This window comes from Festucalex cinctus, chromosome 1, assembly GCF_051991245.1.
Source record: "Festucalex cinctus isolate MCC-2025b chromosome 1, RoL_Fcin_1.0, whole genome shotgun sequence".
Classification (NCBI taxonomy): Eukaryota; Metazoa; Chordata; class Actinopteri; order Syngnathiformes; family Syngnathidae; genus Festucalex; species Festucalex cinctus.
In genome coordinates this window covers 52,392,093-52,410,954 of record NC_135411.1, presented here as the reverse complement: position 1 = coordinate 52,410,954, position 18,862 = coordinate 52,392,093, and the positions used below count along the sequence as shown (strand labels likewise).

General features: G+C 40.4%; 2 protein-coding genes across 8 annotated transcripts in view; both read left to right on the top strand.

The window, feature by feature from the left end:
- The window catches only part of spag9a (sperm associated antigen 9a), a 31,251-nt gene extending 21,954 nt beyond the window's left edge, over positions 1-9,297 (top strand). For all 7 annotated transcript variants that reach the window (XM_077541256.1, XM_077541264.1, XM_077541273.1 and 4 more), the window contains 7 exons: positions 37-104; positions 249-397; positions 501-672; positions 2,051-2,164; positions 2,704-2,880; positions 3,990-4,127; positions 6,195-9,297. In XM_077541256.1, the coding sequence (XP_077397382.1) occupies positions 37-104; positions 249-397; positions 501-672; positions 2,051-2,164; positions 2,704-2,880; positions 3,990-4,127; positions 6,195-6,313 (937 nt within the window). In that variant the 3' untranslated portion in view covers positions 6,314-9,297. The remainder of the gene's footprint in view (positions 1-36; positions 105-248; positions 398-500; positions 673-2,050; positions 2,165-2,703; positions 2,881-3,989; positions 4,128-6,194) is intronic.
- A 1,995-nt stretch (positions 9,298-11,292) lies between these two features.
- Positions 11,293-18,862, top strand: part of LOC144003094 (uncharacterized) — a 72,367-nt gene continuing 64,797 nt past the window's right edge. The window contains exon 1 of the mRNA XM_077499355.1: positions 11,293-11,429. Coding sequence (XP_077355481.1) covers positions 11,421-11,429 — 9 coding nt within the window. The 5' untranslated portion in view covers positions 11,293-11,420. The remainder of the gene's footprint in view (positions 11,430-18,862) is intronic.

Here is an 18,862-nt window from a genome sequence, read left to right as displayed (position 1 = left end):
CATATATGTTAAAAAAAAGGTGTCTTCTTCATACAGGCATGTTAAAGGCAGAGTCCTGGTAGCATTAGCGGATGGAACATTAGCAATTTTTCACAGAGGCATTGGTGAGCCTGTTTTCATGTTATGTAATTTAATGTGATAAATGTACGTGTTTTCTGTTGATTCCAGAACCGTTCATTATAATCACGTCATTTATTAAAGCTCTTATTGAGTAGATCTTTAGTCTGCATTTTGTATGCCCTATGCAGATGGTCAGTGGGATCTAACCAACTACCACCTGTTGGATCTGGGACGACCCCACCACTCAATCCGCTGCATGACTGTAGTCCACGATAAGGTGTGGTGCGGCTATAGGAACAAGATCTATGTCATCCAGCCCAAAGCCATGAGGATAGAGGTAGCATGATACTGCATATTCAATGGAAAAACAATAAAAAAAAAAAAAAAGCTTGTCACATGAATAATTGCAAAATGTCACATTTGCATCTGTGTGTGAGTAGAAGTCATTTGACGCACACCCACGAAAAGAGAGTCAGGTTCGGCAGCTGGCCTGGGTTGGAGATGGCATCTGGGTTTCCATCCGACTGGATTCCACTCTTCGATTGTTTCATGCTCACACCTTCCAGCACCTCCAGGACGTGGACATCGAGCCCTATGTCAGCAAAATGCTCGGTACATACACCTCAACTTCCCTGGGTTATCGACCCAGTTTCCTCCGACGTTGATTGGGCTGCTGGATTTTGGAAAAAAATAAACACCACAAATATTTTGCCAATATTTAAAATCACAATTAATAAAACAATTATTTTTTGGTACAAGACAAGAAACTATTTAAGCATTTTGCATTTAGCAAGACCAATTAAAAAAAAAATAGAAACACTATAATTATGTAAGTTCCTTTTGGGCCAAACAGAATTGATAAAAATATATAATTGTAATATATATGTTGGCAAAAACTTCAAGTTGGAGTGCAGCATGTGCACTGACTGTTTAACTCATTCACTGCCAGCCATTTGAAAAAATTTCCAAATTTTTAAAACCAATGTGATATTACGTTCAATAATTATATATAAACCGAATCTACCAAATAACAGAATAGACTCCCTACATTTTGTCCCGTCCCGTTCTTTTATAATTGACAGTAGAAAAATGTAGGTTTGCCAAAATACAGCCGTTTCTCCCATGGACTCTGAAACTGTGTTAAATTCATATAAAATGGGGCAATGATGTCATCTACCGGTGGTTGGGCATCAGTAAAGTTGTTTCCAAGTTTGATATTTACTGTTGAGCATAGTCAGATTAGCCCCCATTTATCTCCGCTCTAAAAAATACAATTGACAAGTATACTTGTCAAAGGCAGTGAATGAGTTTAAATGTAAAACGCCCCCCCCAAAAAAAAATGTTAAGACAAAATTATTTCAAACACTATAATTCTGCAAGTTATTTTTGGATGAAACAAAATGTATTAAATTCAATTTTAATTTAAAAAACGTGTAAATGTATGAATGTAAACAATTCAAAAATTAGTATTAACTCATTCACTGCCAGTCATTATAGAAAATTTTTACATTTCCAATACTCACGTGATATTACATTCAATAATTATATATAAACCGAATCTACCAAATAACAGAATAGACTCCCTACTTTTTGTCCCGTCCCGTTCTTTTATAATTGACAGCAGAAAAATGTAGGTTTGCCAAAATACAGCCATTTCTCCCATGGACTCTGAAACTGTGTTTATTTCCTATAAAATGGGGCAATGATGTCATCTACCGGTGGTTGGGCATCAGTAAAGTTGTTTCCAAGTTTGATATTTACAGTGGAGCATGCTCAGATTCGCCCCCATTTAGCACCGCTCTAAAAAATACAATTGACAAGTATACTTGTCAAAGGCAGTGAATGAGTTTTAATAATCTTTTTCTTTTTTTTTTTTACGATTATGCTGATTTTGTAATGGTGGAGTGTAGTAATTGTAATTGAATTTTGATTAATTGCACAGCCCTCCCCATTGGAAACAATCAAAATAAATTATCTAATCACTTTGCAGGCACGGGTAAACTGGGTTTCTCATTTGTGAGAATCACAGCTTTGGTGGTGTCCTGCAGCCGACTCTGGGTGGGGACTGGAAATGGCGTCATCATTTCCATCCCGCTGTCTGAAGGTAACAAATTGCCTTCTCATTTATTGTACTAAAACATTTGATATGTTCATGCTACTCCTGTACATTGTAGACTTAAATGACAGTAACAGTTGAACACATATTGCGTAATATTCCGCCCATGTTCCTGCATGTGACACTCTTGAGTCATTTTGCGCCGTCTCATTTATTTCTCTGCTTTAAAACAAAAGGGAGCGGCACACTAAGCATACATCCTGTGTCGGGCTGCTCTAAATGCAACAATTGTTGCTCCCGAGGCTCCTTGAATATGAGATGACTGGGTTACCATGGATACTGGCTGCAAAGCCACACTGTGCATTCAACCGTCCAATTTCGAATCCTCTGGATGTTTGTCTCTAAACAAAACAACACAAGCAAGGTTTTCTCTGTGCAAAGGAAAGAAACATGTTTGTTCAGGTGTCTTAAGCTGTCTCCTTCTATCACTTTTGGGTTTTCTGTTGCTCTCCTTGATTATTCTTCCTATGCATCATGTAAGCTAGATCGATACTAAGTAGCTTGACAAGTTTTCGCTTATCCGGCAGCCAACAAGGCATCAGCAACGGTGCCAAATTGGCCTGGCAGCGCCGTACGGGTTTACAGTGACGACGGCGCAGAGGGCGCACTGCCAGCTAGCTTCGTGCCATACTGCTCCATGGCGCACGCCCAGCTCTGTTTCCATGGACATCGAGATGCTGTCAAATTCTTTGTCACCGTGCCAGGTGAGCGTCAAGTGCTGAGGAGGTTGACCAAAAAATGAATTACAGTATTTGATGCTTGTCGGTGGCGCACTCTCATCCAGTACAAAAGCTGCGTCACAAATGTTGCCTTTACAAACATGATACAGTGAACCCCTGTTTATCGTGGAGAATACATTTTGGTTCAAACGCAATCATAGGTAAACATCCTAAAGAACGTTAAAAAAAAAAAAAATGTTTTTCCCGTTTCCACAAGCTTTTCATGTAAACTTCTTAAAACATACTACCTTATAGAAACACCCTTTTTAAAGTACGTATTCCTTAGCACTGTGCTTGCTTCAAGCTGATATATATGTTGTTCCGTTTAATCACCTTCACATGCCACACCAAAAGGGGGCAGTGTTGTTTCTTTTACATCAAGGAAGCTCTGTAGAAGAGCAGTTGTTGGGTGGTTGGAACGTGGAGGTCGTGGAGCATGAGGAAATAAAGTAGACTTAACTTGAAACAAAAGTGTAGTTTTATTCCATCTAACAATATACTGTAAAACTAACACATAAAACAGAGGAGACGCCAACATTTTCAATTTAACCACATAATTTGGTCAATAGAGATTAGAGTTTAGCACTGATGTTACAGTAACTAAACTTTCAAACAATTGCTACTTAAAGCTGCTCAATGTAGAAATTTGCCACAAAATGTATTTAAAATAGCCTTCTTTTTTTTTTTTTTTACCATTTATGATTGAAACATTTTTTAATCAGGAGATTAGCTGCTCATACCTGGATCAATAGTTTTCAGAACGGATTCAGGTTCGAATTTCCTCTATCTGAGGATGTGACGTCATGTGCGTGTTGTACTGTAATAAGAAATGTACTTTTTTTAAAAAGGGTAAAAGCAGCACCATTTTTCGACCACAGGTGGCAGTAGCGATTTGAGATTCATTTTTCTGTGTTAACACATGGAGCAGCAATACATACAAACGGAGCATAGCAGGAGTTCACTGCAGAATTATTGATACTGCTACTGATACTCATTGGATTTGAAATGGAGATACACTTTTACGATCAAAGCTCATCCCTCATTTCTTGTCATAGTCATCTCACCTTTCAATATTGGCATTTTCTTCTTGACAGGTCAGGCAATGCCACCTCCTGGAAGCGCTGATTCGGGCTCCGATGACCCGCCGTCTGAATCGTCGGACACAGCCGCGTCGGAGCCCAAAACGTACTTGGTGATGAGTGGAGGAGAAGGCTACATTGACTTCAGAATGGGTAAGTACCATGACGACTGCATGGTGGTGTTTTTACAATAAGTGCATGTAAAATAGCATAACCCGCTTTGGGGTTCAAAGGTACTTCTGGTGAAGATCACTCTGGTTATTATGTTACACAATAAATGCTGACCAAAGCATTCATCCACCTGAAGCCAAACTTGGCACAGGTCAGGACAAGACACTTAGGCTAAAGGTTCACATCTGCTAAAATAAGCACAGACAACATAAAAACAAATATGGAGGCTGATTTAGGAAAGACACACCCAGGATTGCAAAACAGGCAATATTAGGTTTCGTTTGTGCATCGTGGGAGGAGAATATGCAAATAGATGAATTCAGCAATGTGATTCATTACAACTGAGATGAATTGTGGTGGTTGAGTTTGCATCTTTAAGAGGCTGCATCTGAAAGGGATGGAGATGCCTGCAAAATGAGAGGCGACAGGGAGAACACATCTTTACCGCTCGTATCAACATTATTGCAACGCCACAAACAAAAATGATCAAACATACCGTGTATTCAAGTGTGCTTCTGAATGCTGACAGGGCTGACTAGGAGACAGTCAAAAGAAGGAGTCATGCTATATCCCCAAGAGCAAAACTCCTCTCAACTCTGCATTTCCTTGCGTCTGGGTAAATTAAAAAATATTGATACACAAAAGTTTTATTTTAAACTAAACATGTTATTTATTAATATGTATACAAGTAGGTCATGACTAGTGATAGACACTTTTTTTTTGTAGACCGATACTGATTATTAGTATTCAAGGAGGCTGATAACCGAAATTTGTGGGGATGCTAAAAGCATCCCACGTATGTTGTTCGGATTTTTATTCTCCTCACTTTTTTGCCGAAAAACAACTCCCACGTAATACTTTCGATTTATACACCGTTCAAATTTCAACTTGCTTCACAAATTCATGCATTCCAGGGTATATATTGTCTGATTCCACGTTACTTACCCTACTAGCACAATTTGACGTTGAATATCAACTTACCCCCATTCATTTTCAATGGGATTGACATTGAACTTTTTCTAAGTCCCACTTTCCACGCCCACTTCCATACATACAACTGATCATCATTACCAGCTCTGTGATACTGCTCAGTTCTTTTTATTCATTTTTTTTTCAACTTCAATCAATTAAATCTGTCATTTTCACATAATTTATCTTTCAATTTACTTCAAAAGCATTCAACTATTGGCATTCAGCTTTCAGCATTCCCACGCAATTTCTCCAGAAATTGCACTTAGTCTAGTTCAAGCTGGCATTCATTTGCAATAAGAGAAAATATTAGTGTCCAAAATTTTTTAAAATTACTTTTTCTTTTAATTAAAAGGTCAGCAGCAGCTGACCTTTGCCAGCTCTCTTTTTACGCCACCTGTTGCATCCCTTACAATAAGCCAATAATAAACTTTGTTTGAAAATTATAACAAAAATTGCAGGAAGCTTCCAGAGTCATCAGCATGTGTTAAGCTAAATCAAAAACTAAGCAAATAAATAGCTCCTAAAGTGTTCTACTGTAAATAAAGGTTTCCAAAATTTCAACATCATTTTTTTAATTTACATTTTTTTAAATAAAAAGTGTCGGGAGTTCCTAGTGTCAGCATCGTCTTTTATAAAGTGGAAATTTAAATAAATACATAAATGAAAATTTATTTATCACTGAGCAACAAATGCATGCAAATGTAACTAATTTGGGGTTTTCGTCAGGGTTCGTAAAAGTTTCAAAATATCTTCGCAGTCAGAGAAAAATTGTTTTTCAACAAGTAAAAACTGTCTGTGAACATCTTACAAATCTTGATGAAAAAATGTCGGCTATGTTTGCAAGCATGAACCACTCAGTGAGATGCCAGCTATGTCGGGCTTCACATTCGTAAAATGACGATGCCGATATTTGTCCAATTGCTCCCGGCCAATAATCGGTTGATCCCTAGTCGTGACTTAGCGATACTAGGGAAAACGGTGGCCGCTGGGGGGACAAGCTCTCTTGAGAATCCTCCCCCATCCCGCTGCGTGTGCGTGGACCCCTTCTTGAGACTCACTGGCCGTCTGACATCTCAGGTGACGAGAGCGGCGAGCTGGACGGCACGTCTGAGCCGACGTCAGGCCAGCAGTCGGCGCCCACCAAGGCGGAGCGCAGTCACCTCATCGTCTGGCAGGTGGCGACCTCTCTGGATTGAACCAGTCGCGACATCCACCGCCCTCAGCCCGCATGCGCAACGTCAAGATTTTTTTAATTAGATAGGTTTTCTTAAGTCATTCACTACTTTGTAAAACAAACAAAACAAAACAATTATTTTGTATCAGTATTTTTTTGTACAGTTTATTCCCAAGGTCATGGGATGGATGTTCACTAAATGAAACAATACGTCCAAGCGCTCCCTTCGTTGGGGCTGCAGGGTGAAGACGCTGTGAATGGTGCGGACATTTTGATCAACTGTTGTCGCCATTTCACGCTGGAGGACGTGCAAAGAGTTTCTGCAGACATGGAAGAAAGGGAGAAGGAACTTTTTGATTTGATCTCAATTATTATTTCATATTATACATGTTAGAACTTTTGACATTTGTATACCACAAGTCTCCGTGAGAGAGCTCAGGTGTGCGTGTGTGTGAGTGTGTGTCTGTCGAACGAGCTTCTCAATTCTCCGTCAACCAGTTAACTGGCGTCATGTGTTTCGCTCAGGGGTTCTCAAACTGCTCCGTCAGCCATATCTTGGGCTCCGTGAAATCATTTCAAATAAATTATGTTGCATCATTTCTTTAAAACTATGTGCTTGAATATGATGTAATATACTAACTAAACCCATTACTCCTCCTTATAGGCTAATTTGAGAAATAAGAATATTTAGGTTGAAACGTTTTTAAACATGTAAACATGTTTATGTACATGGTAGTTACAGTATATGTATTAGGGGTGGGAACATCTCAGTACTTCCCGATACGATATAATTTGTGATACAAGGCACACGATAACGGTTATCTCTGATATGACGGTACCGCGATTATCAATATATTGGTCAGGAAACCACGATAATCTACGATAAAACTACTCAAGACATAAACTGATGTTTTTTCAATGAGACCTCAGAAATTGTGTGCTTCAAAAATTCAAAACATAAAATATGTTTTAAAATGTTCAAATTGAAGATATGGCACTTGGCACTTCATTTATATAGCGCTTTTCCACCTTGAAGGCCCTCAAAGCGCTTTACATTTTTGACTACCCATTCACCTACTGATGACGCAGCATCAGGAGCAATTGGGGGTTCAGTATCTTGCTCAAGGACACTTCGACGTGGCCACAATGGCCGATCAATGGCCTGGGATCGAACCCACAACCTCTGGGTTGGGAGACAACCACCATACCACTGATCCAATACATATTTTTCACAGAAACGTATGCAAAACTGAGTACGTCGCTTGACAGATAAATGTCTTACACAAGTAAAAGTAAGAGTATGATTCTTCTTCGCCTGAAGACTTCCGTACATTTCCCCGTGACTCTTAGGAGGCGATCCCCCTAGTGGCCCGCCAAGCTATTGCTCAATAAGTAATGAACAATGGAGCCGTTGTAGTGGCTGTATATTAACTACAAATATCAAGATACTTGCGTAGGCGTATAGATAATCTATCACGATTTATCACAATATCGATATATCGTCACACTCCTAATATATGTATAATTGGCTTTCAGATTATGGGTGTTGTCCTTGGGGGGTGGGGAGTTTGTGAACCCCTGAGTTCCACCCTGTAACGCTGCACTGGAGTGTTGTAACAGATTTTGGTACCGCTTTGGACAGTAGCTAGGACCAAACTACTGCTTGGTGAAAAAATGGCCTACCTACCACCATTTGTATATCATCCAAGTTGGAATATACTTTAAACACAAATATCCTGAGATATAAATAGAATTGATATACAGTTAAGTCGGATTGGAAGTGAGAAAAGCAGCAAGCTGTGAGTGGTGCATCAAATTTTAATTCTCTATTAAATCAGCTTTTTGTTCCCACTGTAATATTCGAGTAAGGCTGTTTGATTTTTTTTTTTTTTTTTTTGATTTTTTTTTTTAAAGTGTTATCATGAATTTACATGTGGGATGTTTGGGTAATGGGCTTTCATTTTTGAACCAGTGTATGTTTTCATTTGGGCGAGAGGAAAAGTGCCACAATCTTGGTGCTTCCCGTTCCTGTTTCATTGGGCACTTTATGGTGATTGAATAGATTATTAGCTTGGGCAAACAAACAAAACTGATTTGCGTGCCAATAAGGTGTAGCAAGATGTCATCCCAATAACCAAATGATGACTGAAGGAAGAAACGTGGGAAGGAATTCAATAATGTGTTGACTGTCTTGAATATCTAAAAGGTGTGTGTGCTTGTTTGTGTCAAATCAACTTGAATAGGACATTTTGGCCAAATGTAGTATTTTAATGTGGCACCTTCTATAGTTGGAAAAAATTGCACATGTGCAGCATCGTTCCCTGTGTTGGGGAATTATTGTCATGTTTGCGTTTAGGAATTGTTTTGAATCCATCTCTGAAAATTTCAAGTATGTAATTAATGACTTTAAAATGCTTGCAAGAATTGTTTTAATGTCTGAAAAGGTCAGGCCAAGTGCGGTCTTCTGTCCTTTGCCGGCATTGAAGATGATGACATTATCTTGTGTTTTTACCATTCCAGTATTTATTTGCTTTGCAACAGAGCCTACCTTGGTTCCGAATGTAACTTTTTATATCAAACCAGACTATTGTGAATAATGCAGTGCGATGAGTTTACATGATTGTTAATTTTAAAGCAGTATTTTATTTTTGATTTTTTTTCTGCAAACCACAAGATCACATTTTGCCAACATTAACAAAGGGTTTTGACATCAATGTACTAAGCTATGCATGTTTTTTAAGACAACACTGCAATGTTATTGGCTCTTTAGTGCCACCATTTTGGGTAGGGTGAATGTCCGTGTGTGTGCGTGAGTGAGTTTGGATGCAAAACACATTTGTCCGTCCCAATGTGTGTGCGTGTGTGGCTTTGTGTAATGTTTGTGTGTATTTCCATCAGGAAAAAAAAAATCTCTGGATGCCATAACAGTTCTCTTCCCGAGTCAGTGTTTGCTAAGTGAACATCATAGCCTTATTTTTAACAATCTATTAAACTCAGTTTCACCAACATCCTGCTCTTTGCCCTTCTCTTTGCTTTTCCCCATTCATTACCTTGATGGAATGGTGTCAAGTGTTGGATCGTAGCGATATGTTCATATAACTGTATGATACATCAACACTGGTGGCTTTAAAGCACCAGTGTCCAAACTATGGCCCGGGGGGCATTTGCGGCCCAACGTCCATTTTTCAGTGGCCAGCGACATATGCTAAAAATGGCATTTGACTAAGTTCAAATAAAATAAAGAAAACAAAAATGTTTGGAGATGGTCAAAGATAGAAGGGAGGGTATCAAAAAACAGGTGCCATTAAAGTTTTAGTTAACTAAAACTAATGAAAAAACTAAAATTCCAAAAACAATATTGTTACCGAAATAAAATAAAAACAAAAATGATTTTTAAAAAATGGAAACTAACTGAAACTATATATATATATATATATTTTTTTTTTAATGACAAAACTAACTAAAACGAACTATAATTACAGCAAACGTCCTTCGTTTTAGTCTTTGGTAATTAATTTAATGCATGAGCCTTTGTGGATGATTTTACATGTGATTTTTAGTAGATTTATTTTGATATAAACCGGAATAACGACGTTTGAAAGTATGTCACACGGAAGTGACGTCATGTAGCAGCAGCCAATAGAAAAGCACCTTTAGATGACGTTGCTGCCATGGTGCATGTTTTTTAAATATTGCGCATGAGTAATACACATTAAAAAATAAATAAATAAATAATACTAATACTGAAACTTACAAACTAAACTATAACTAAGCATTTTTTAAAGAATTAAACTAATAAAAACTAACAGAACCACCCTGAAAACTAATAAAAACTAACTAAAATGAAAAATTCCAAAACTACAATAACCCTACTGCCATATTACAAATAAAATGGTTTATATACTGTAGAATTTTTCTAAATATGCAAAAGCACAAATAAATTATTGGTACAATTTTTAGGACTAAACACAATTTCTCTTCATAACATTACATGGCACTTGCGTCCTTCTGATTTTCTGGTTGTGGCCCTCAAATGGAAAAGTCTGGACACCCCTGCTTTAAAGGTACAGTAGGAGCCAAAACTGAAAAAGGTAAACAAAGTATAAAAAAAAAAAAAAAGCCATTTGAAATAGAATCAGGTTGTGAGCACTTTTGCTACCTCTGGTATGATGTAATTCAGTACTTTATTGTTATTGGTGTTATTTGTTCATAGTCTATCCTTTGGTGAGGAACCTGACAGACAGCAAGTCACCGGGAGTTCATTAGTGTTCGTGCAATGCCTTCTTTCAGTGATAGGGGGCAGTGTGGCTCAGGCTTCTGCTGGATGCAATTGCAACATCACCAAATAAAAAATTTAAAAAAAACAACAACATGAAATTACATCACAGCATAAAGCCCATCTTCCGCCTCCTCGCTTTTTCTCCAACCCCTCCTCCCCCACCCTCCTCTGCTTAAGCCGTGCGTGGGCTGATCCACGCGCGCGCTCGCAATGAAGCTACTGACGTCACAACGTGTGATGTCGCCCATACAGGGGATTCTGAGAACACAACATGCCGGGATTGTAATGCTTTACAGCGAACATGCTGCAAAATAAGGAAAATATGAACAGATTTCAACTTCCTGTGCCAAAGCTGCTTCCTGTGCAGATTGGTAGCAGAAATATATTTTATAATCAGCATTGTGTTTTGTTCACTCGGCTCACTGTGTATATGATGAGTGGAAATACAGCATTATGTGCAGGTTGCGCTGTTATATAACATTTGAGGCAGCCTCCTCTGTGTCTGCCCTTCATAAATCTTTATACTTATGCGTTCATCACTATATGTCCCTTTATTCGGGATTATTTCTTTCTCCTGTGCTATGTGGAAGGCGTCACTTGTCTGTTATGAACAAAACAAATGCCCTTCATGGAAGGGAAGTCAAGGGCAGGACCGTTCACAACAACAACAACAACAACATCGCCTTTCCATTACATCAATATGGCTTCTATTTGGGGGGCGGGGGGGGGCTTCCTTTTACTCTTGTTTGGGCTTATTTGCTTGCCTGGTGGTGAATGCGGAGAGCCCAGCAAGTCAAAAGGAGAGGGAATTAAGAGGAGAGGCTCGCCAGATGACAGCAAAGTGAAAAATATGGCAGAGGTAAGGAGACATCTGCTTCATGTTCTCCCAAGCCTTGCTTTGCACGCCGTCTTGCTCTAAAGGTCTTGCTAAACAGGATGCGTGCGTGTGTGTTTGCACACGTCTGCATCACCATAGTGAGTGGTGGGCCCTCACATATTCTGTTACTTCCATGTAGAGGTAATTCAGTATTTTTATTCAGTTTCATCAATGACGTACAAATAGTTTGTTAGTGTATTTTAGCCAATTTTTCTGGTTTACTTTTACTGCTTACATTTGAAAACAGATGCAGAATTTATTCTTTCTATTAGGGAAATGAGGAAACTGTTCGATATCACTTTTTTCAGCCCGATACCAGTATGAGTACTCACTCATACAATTCACCGATATCACTAGTACTTTTGATATAAACCCGAGCTGAAGTTGGTGAAGTCAACCCAAAAATAGTCTTTGCAAGAACATGTTCTACGCACCTTCACTCGTCTAAACGTGGCATTCTGATTAATACAGTATTGTGTTTGTGGACTATGAATTAAGCAGCAAAATCCACCTGTTTTTATCCATGTCAGGGGGCGGCCATTTTGCCACTTGCTGTCAAGTAATGACATCACAGTTGCTTACCCCGGGTTTTCACTGACTGCGGTTGCGGTGCGGTTGCGGTGCGGTGCGGCGCCGCAAGCAATTAGATTCCATTCATTCGAATGGTGCAGTCTACACCGCTTGCGGGTGCGTTGCGTGTTGACTGCGGAAGGCCTGCGGCGTGCCGCAAGCCTTCCGCAAGGATAGCCTATTTTCTATTTTTGCCGGACGCCGCATGCGGTAGGCCTCCGGCAAATGGCAAGCTAGCACAAAACACATCGAGCGGGACAGGAAGACCGACGCAGTTTCAAAATAAATTTCCGGTTACCTTTCAGAATAAAACACTCGCCAGCTCGTATTTCGCAAGCTTATCAGCAGAACGTGACGTGGGCGTCGCCGGGCCATGTGCTCATTCACGGTTTAGACACCAGCGAACATGGACGAGGAGAGGTTTATATTGGAGGTGGAAAACCACAAAATAATATATGACACGACACATCCTTTTTATAAGGACTGTAATGTATTGTGAGTTTGATGTTCGCGATTGCTTGTTGTGCCCGTCTCGCTTGCCGTACTGAGCGGCAGCCGGACGCGGAAGACAGAAATAAAGAGTGGCGCTCGCCTTGAGCACGCACTGACCCGACTCTCGTTATTAATATACTTTACAAGGACAACCAAAAAAAAGATGCTGCATGGAATCTCATAGCAGAAGAAGCACAGACTTTCTGTATGTTTGTCGTTGTGAAATGCCACATGATCGCGCGCGCACGGTCCCGCGAGACACGTTGGGAAGTGGGCGGCGACGGAGCTGCCGGACCGCAGCTGTGCGGAGCCGGTGTGGATTGACAAAAAAATTGACCCGTCCGGAGCACGCAGTCAAGACGCACCGCACCGCAACCGCACCGCAACCGCAGTCAGTGAAAACCCGGGGTAAGAGCTCGGGTAAGGACCAATCACGGCTCACCTGTGTTCTGATATTGAGCCGTGATTGGTTATTACCCGAGCTATGAATAATTGTGATTTCATTTTCACTCGACAGCAAGTGGCAAAATGGCCGCCCCATGAGATGGATAAAAACAGGTGGATTTTGCTGCTTAAAATTCCACAAACACAATAGTAATCAGAATGCTGTGTTTAGACTAGTAGAGGTGCGTAGAACATAATGTAATGACATTTTTTGGGGGGGTTGATATCTTGAATAATTATTTCATAGTTTCTATCAAGTAAATGTCTGCCCTCCACTCAGTGCCATTCTATCTGCTTTACATACGCAAATGTTATTTCACCGTCTTTTCAGTATTTTTCCTCCACTGTTTGTTGAGTGTTTATAGGGAAGACAACAGCTGCTATTGTAGCACCAACACAGAGGAATTTTTAATCCAGGAGAGGCATCTGGCAAAAGGGAGATAGAGGGGGGTGCTTTTTTAAAGCTTAGAATTAATGACATAACTCTTGGAATAAGAGGAGGAGATATGAATTGTGTGAATATGTGTGTGTGCATTCCTATTCCCTTAGTGCGTGTGCGTGTATGTACACAAACTGCATGACCACATGTGATTTAAAAGCCTCCTTTAGTCTCGGTGAGAGTGCCCTTGGTCTGCCGTGGAGGTGCGCACTATTTCACAGTGACGGGCTGGCTAAAGCAGTTTCCGAGCCAGCACAACGAAGCATGTTGGGATTCTTGCAGCATGCCATGAGCAATTTGAAAAAAAAGGCCTGCAGGCCAAGCCACACAACCAACTTCAATCTTTGTTACTTCACAGTAAACAGAGGTCGGAGGAGAGACAATATGGTGCCATGGCGGCGGTGTGTGTGCGTCTGTCTGTCTATTTTTAGCAGCCGACGAAAGTGCTGAGAAGGCTGAACTGGGGTTGAAAGCAGGGACAAATAATGTGACACCATGTGCAGGCTAGCTAGATATAAATTATCATCTTCCTCTCCTTCCTGTCTTTCAGGTGATAATTATTCTGTGTATTTCTGCTCTTGAAACGGCTTCAGCCAAAACCTTGACCACGTTAATGAGATACAATACAAGATCGGTTTTAAATTTTCTGTATTTTTACATTACAGTGATGTTAAATTTTTTTGTTGTCGTGACGGCATTAAATTCCATGGCCAGTAAAATGTGCCTTTCACTTTGCTTTCAAGATTGCAAAACCTTTGAAGAGGAAGTTAGAGGTCAACCTAACACAGCACTGTTATTTTGTTGGTGCAAATGGATTTTTTTTCTTCCACTTTTTTAACTAAAACTTTGCAAGGCCATTTTCAGCATGTTCTACAAGTATTTCTCAGTAAATACCACATGTATCCTAATAATAAAAGCCTGGCATGTGCAAGAGTTGAGTGAGTGTTAAGAGGGCTCGTCATTTGTGGCTAATTCCAATTAAGAAGGTTTAGCCTCTATCTGCGCCATTCTAATTAAACAATATGTTTATTATTCTAGTTTGTGGAGGTGTACAACTGCACTCTATCAGACTGACAACATCCTGTTTGTCAAATTCTGTCCTTCAAGTCCAAGTACATAAGCAGTATTGTTTGCCCTGGAATGGATAGTTCTAGGATCCGAAGTTTACGGGCCAGGTAAGATCAATTTCACAGTTTTCTACATTTGAAAGCAATTTCTTTATTAGAGAAGCATAACTGTGACTAAATCATCAAACCTGGTAAACGTTACATAGACATTAAGCCACTCCAAAAGAGAAATATAATAAACACATTTTCTGGGGGGGATATGATAGCACAGTAGGCTACATGATAAGATAAAGTATCCGTTTTTTTCCTAGAGTAAAAATGTAGTAAATACTACAAATAACCGGCAACAAATTTAGACTTAATTTGTTTGTTTTTTATTACTTTTGTAGGAAATTAACCACATTAACAGAAATGTTTCTCTGACCACCTGAAATAGTTCTTGGCTAGCAAAAATGTTAGCTAACTTCTACTTGACAACATGAACAGTTAGCCCTGATCAAGTGTGGGGAAAATGAGGAATGATGATGATAATGCTATACTATGTGTTGGTATTGAGTAGTAGAAGTCAAATGTTCCACATACCGTGGTCTGAGCCAGATACGTGTACCACAAATGTATATCAATCGTAAGCAGCATATTGCTCTGTGCAGATCATTCCAGCCGGGATGAGATTTGTGGGGTTGGGTGGAACAAACCATTTTTTGTGCCAAGGGGGAATGCTGCATTTTTCTTGTTTAAATATTACATTTCATTCAAGTACTGTATGATTATGCACTTTTGTAAAGTGTTTAAAAAGGACATTCAGTCACAAATAAATAAATGCAAATGTTTTATGGTTCAGTTTGCTAAGCTAATTTTCGAATTTCCAAAAAAATTACGCATTGTTTTTTTTGCTACTAATTATTGTGATTGAGTAACAAAAATGTTGAGCTTGTAGTTTGCAGTTTGTTCATTGGTTGTTGACAGGGAATGTTCACTTTGTATGATAGAACAAATGGATTTGATTACAAAAAAATAATACGTGCCAAGAATAGGACACAAAGTTCAATATCGCTTATCCTCGTGGAGTCACAATGAAAGTTGAGCAGGCAAAATTTGTGCTACAGCTCTTGTATTGAGTCTTATTAGAATGACGTCATTCATATTGAAGTGACCTTTTAAATCCCGTCAGGTTCCATATTGATGAGTTGCATATAAATAATCCACACGCTCTTATTGATTTGGTGTATGAGGCAAGCGTGTGTTCCTCTGTGCCTATTGCGTGCTTGTTTGTGTGGATGTGTCTATTATGGGATGTGCGAGTGAGCGTTTCTGCAGTCTGGGTGACATCACTGGCCAGGAGCGCATCGCATGACAGGCGGCAAGGCCACAAGCAGAAGAGAGACGCACTGTAATATTACCCACGCACCTCACTGCACTCCTTTATTTATCCCCTCGCTCCCTCGGGGTCTCGCTACTCTTTCGCCCATGACGTAGGCGCTCTGCTCTTGTTGATCTCCCTCGCTTCCTGTCCTTTCTTTTTTTTTTTACTGCTGGAGTGGACGGACAGCTGGATGAGCTTTTCACTTTTATGATTCATGGGGCTGGCAGCGGTTTTTCTTCTCTGAAGGGACACTTTTGGCTTTCAGTCACTCCGGCTGTGAATCAGCTCGGTTTTATATAATCTTCCATGTAAATAGGAGCACTGACTCGATAAATTGTGGAAATTTTATTCCTCAATGCTATGTTGGATTCCACATTCTTTGAAAGCAAGATCATCATTTATTGAAGGCTTAGGCTCATATTAGCTTGTACAGTTTGGAACATTAAAGAATGTTCTGGCTTTTGTTTGGTATTATGCTGATACAGTAGATGCCGATGAATTCCACAATAAATGCATGAATGAATGAATACTTAGCATGTGTCTCCTGAAGTCCTTGTAAAATTAAAATAAATGTCTTGACATACCACAGAGAAGAGCGTTGGTCACAAACCTGCCAAATTTGAATAATTAAAAACAAAAACAAAAAAAAACAATGTCAAGTTTATAAAATGAGGCTCCAAAATTGAGAAAAAGCTTAAAAATGGAGAAAATCAAGTTCTTTTTACCCTCAAATTTTGTGGGCATTTGCTGAATGTTGTGGAAACGTTTAGAAACAAATCTGTGACCCCACTTTATAGGGTTTTTAATTACAGTACAAGAAAAGAGAAATACATTTGTATTGATGCTCTTATGTTTCCCTCAGTTAAAAAAAAAGAAAAAAAAAGTGAGAATTGTTTGACAACCAATCAACAGACAGCAGTAGTGTCGCACTCGAGCCAAGACATGTATCTTCTGTGGTTAGTAGTAGTCCTTGCAAGAGTGTTTCAAACAGGTCATTTTGGTACCTAACAATATAAAAGCCAAAGACTGTGTCAAACTAGGGTTATCAATAGTCATTATTTCCAAGTTCACAGACGTACAAAGACAAAATAAATAAATAAAATAATTAACTGAAATAGCCCATAGTGTAGATCAGGGTTCACCAATTCCGGTCCTCGAGGTCCAGAGTCCTGCAAGTTTTAGATGATTCTGCCTACTAACACACCTGATACTGAAGATCAGGACGTTATCAGGCATGCTGATGAGCTGATTATAGTCAGGTGTGCTAGTGAGTGGAAACACCTAAAACCTGCAGGACTCGGGACCTCGAGGTTCGGAATTAACCTTACCATGTCACGCCCCTCTCCGCCCACCAGCGCCCTCCGACATTTACCGGTCGAGATGAGTTGAAGTGCATTCACAGTAATGGCAAAGTTGTCAAATCTTCGAGGCTCGACACACGGGAGGTGACAAGCGACAGCGAAATACGTACCTTGTCGCCAGGTCTCCACACACGGGACGCGACACGGAGTTGCGACGGTGGCAGCGTCTGACGTCACCTTCTAGAGCAGCTTGTTGACAACAGATTTGATTGGCTATTAAATTGGAGGGAATCATTTGTTGCGTAAAGTGCCATATAAAACTGGATGGTCGGACACTGCTAAAATTAGATCTTCCATTTTGCCGTGTATCGCACTGTCTAGCATGCCCTGCGTTCATTGGCTCATCAATGAAACCTTCGCCGATTGGGTGAAGCCTCGGCGATATGTTTCAACTTTCCAGTATCGCGTCGCGGACCTAGGCATGCACGTTTACGTGTACGCGCACAATTTTTCACATGCATGACTGTCGCAAGTCGCCGAGGTGGAGGGGGGATGGTGATTTTCGCCTTGTCGCCTTGCTTCCATAGGAAATGAATGGAGAGCGAGCGACGTCGCCTCCCGTGTGTCGAGCCCCTTCCTTGTGATTTCTCAGTCAAGTATTTTCAGGACGCCGATATTTGTGTTCGAAGCAAGCAAAGGGGCTTTAATATTATTTAGTGAAAGGTATCTTCACTCCCTTACCATGCAATTTTGCCCAAAAACAAAAGAAATTCACCTCGCCGTCTGCTGCTGCAGAAGTCATAAAAAGAAAGGTGCCTCACTCACTTCAACCGATTGTCGGCAAAAACGAAGTTTTTGGACATTGTTCCTGTCAAGCAGGGTCCAGTTTGGTTGTCTAAAGCATTGCATCTGTTTTTTTGCCGATGATGTGGTACTGTTGGTTTCTTCAGGCCACAATTTCCAACTCTCACTGGAGTGGTTGCAGTCGAGTGCAAAGCAGTTGGGATCAGAATCAGCACTTCCAAATATGAGCCTATGGTATTGCAGCACCGGCAGCAATACGGACTGTGTATTGGTCTGTTGTGGTAAAAAACCTGAGCAGAAAGGCGAAGCTCTCTATTTACCGGTCGATCTACGTTCCTACGTGACCGAAATGAGTTTCCTCCACAGGTTGTCCAGGCTCTCTGTAGCTTGGTCATCCGGGAGAGGCTCTGAGCCAAATGAGGTGGCTCGGGTATCTGGTAAGGAGGCCTTCTGGATGCCTCCATTGTAAGGCATTCTGGGCACATCCCACTGGGAGACAACGCCCAGGGGCGACCCAAGACATAATCCAAATTCATATGCTGTGTGCCCCAAAGGCTGAATTGGTCAATCAAATGACCCAACTGCACACAGTGGTCCAAATTCATGTGGCCTTTGAATGTAGTCTTCAAATCTAGTCTTTGTTTCTGTGGAAATGGGCCCTGACCAAAGGCTGCTTCGGAGCACCCAGCGGACAAATTGAGGGCTTGTCCAAATTCGCCACGGTTTATGTGGTGCATCCGGAGGCTACCAGAGAAGTAACCTTCAAATGGCCTAGCCTGTGAATGCTCCTTCTGAAGACGCATCCTACAAATTTGGAGTTTATGTCTCATGACTGGCTTGGGAGTAGGGTGGTCACGAGAACCGATACTTCGGTACCAAGTCGATGCCAAGATTCTGAAAATGTGACTCAACTCAACTCAAGTTTATTTATATAG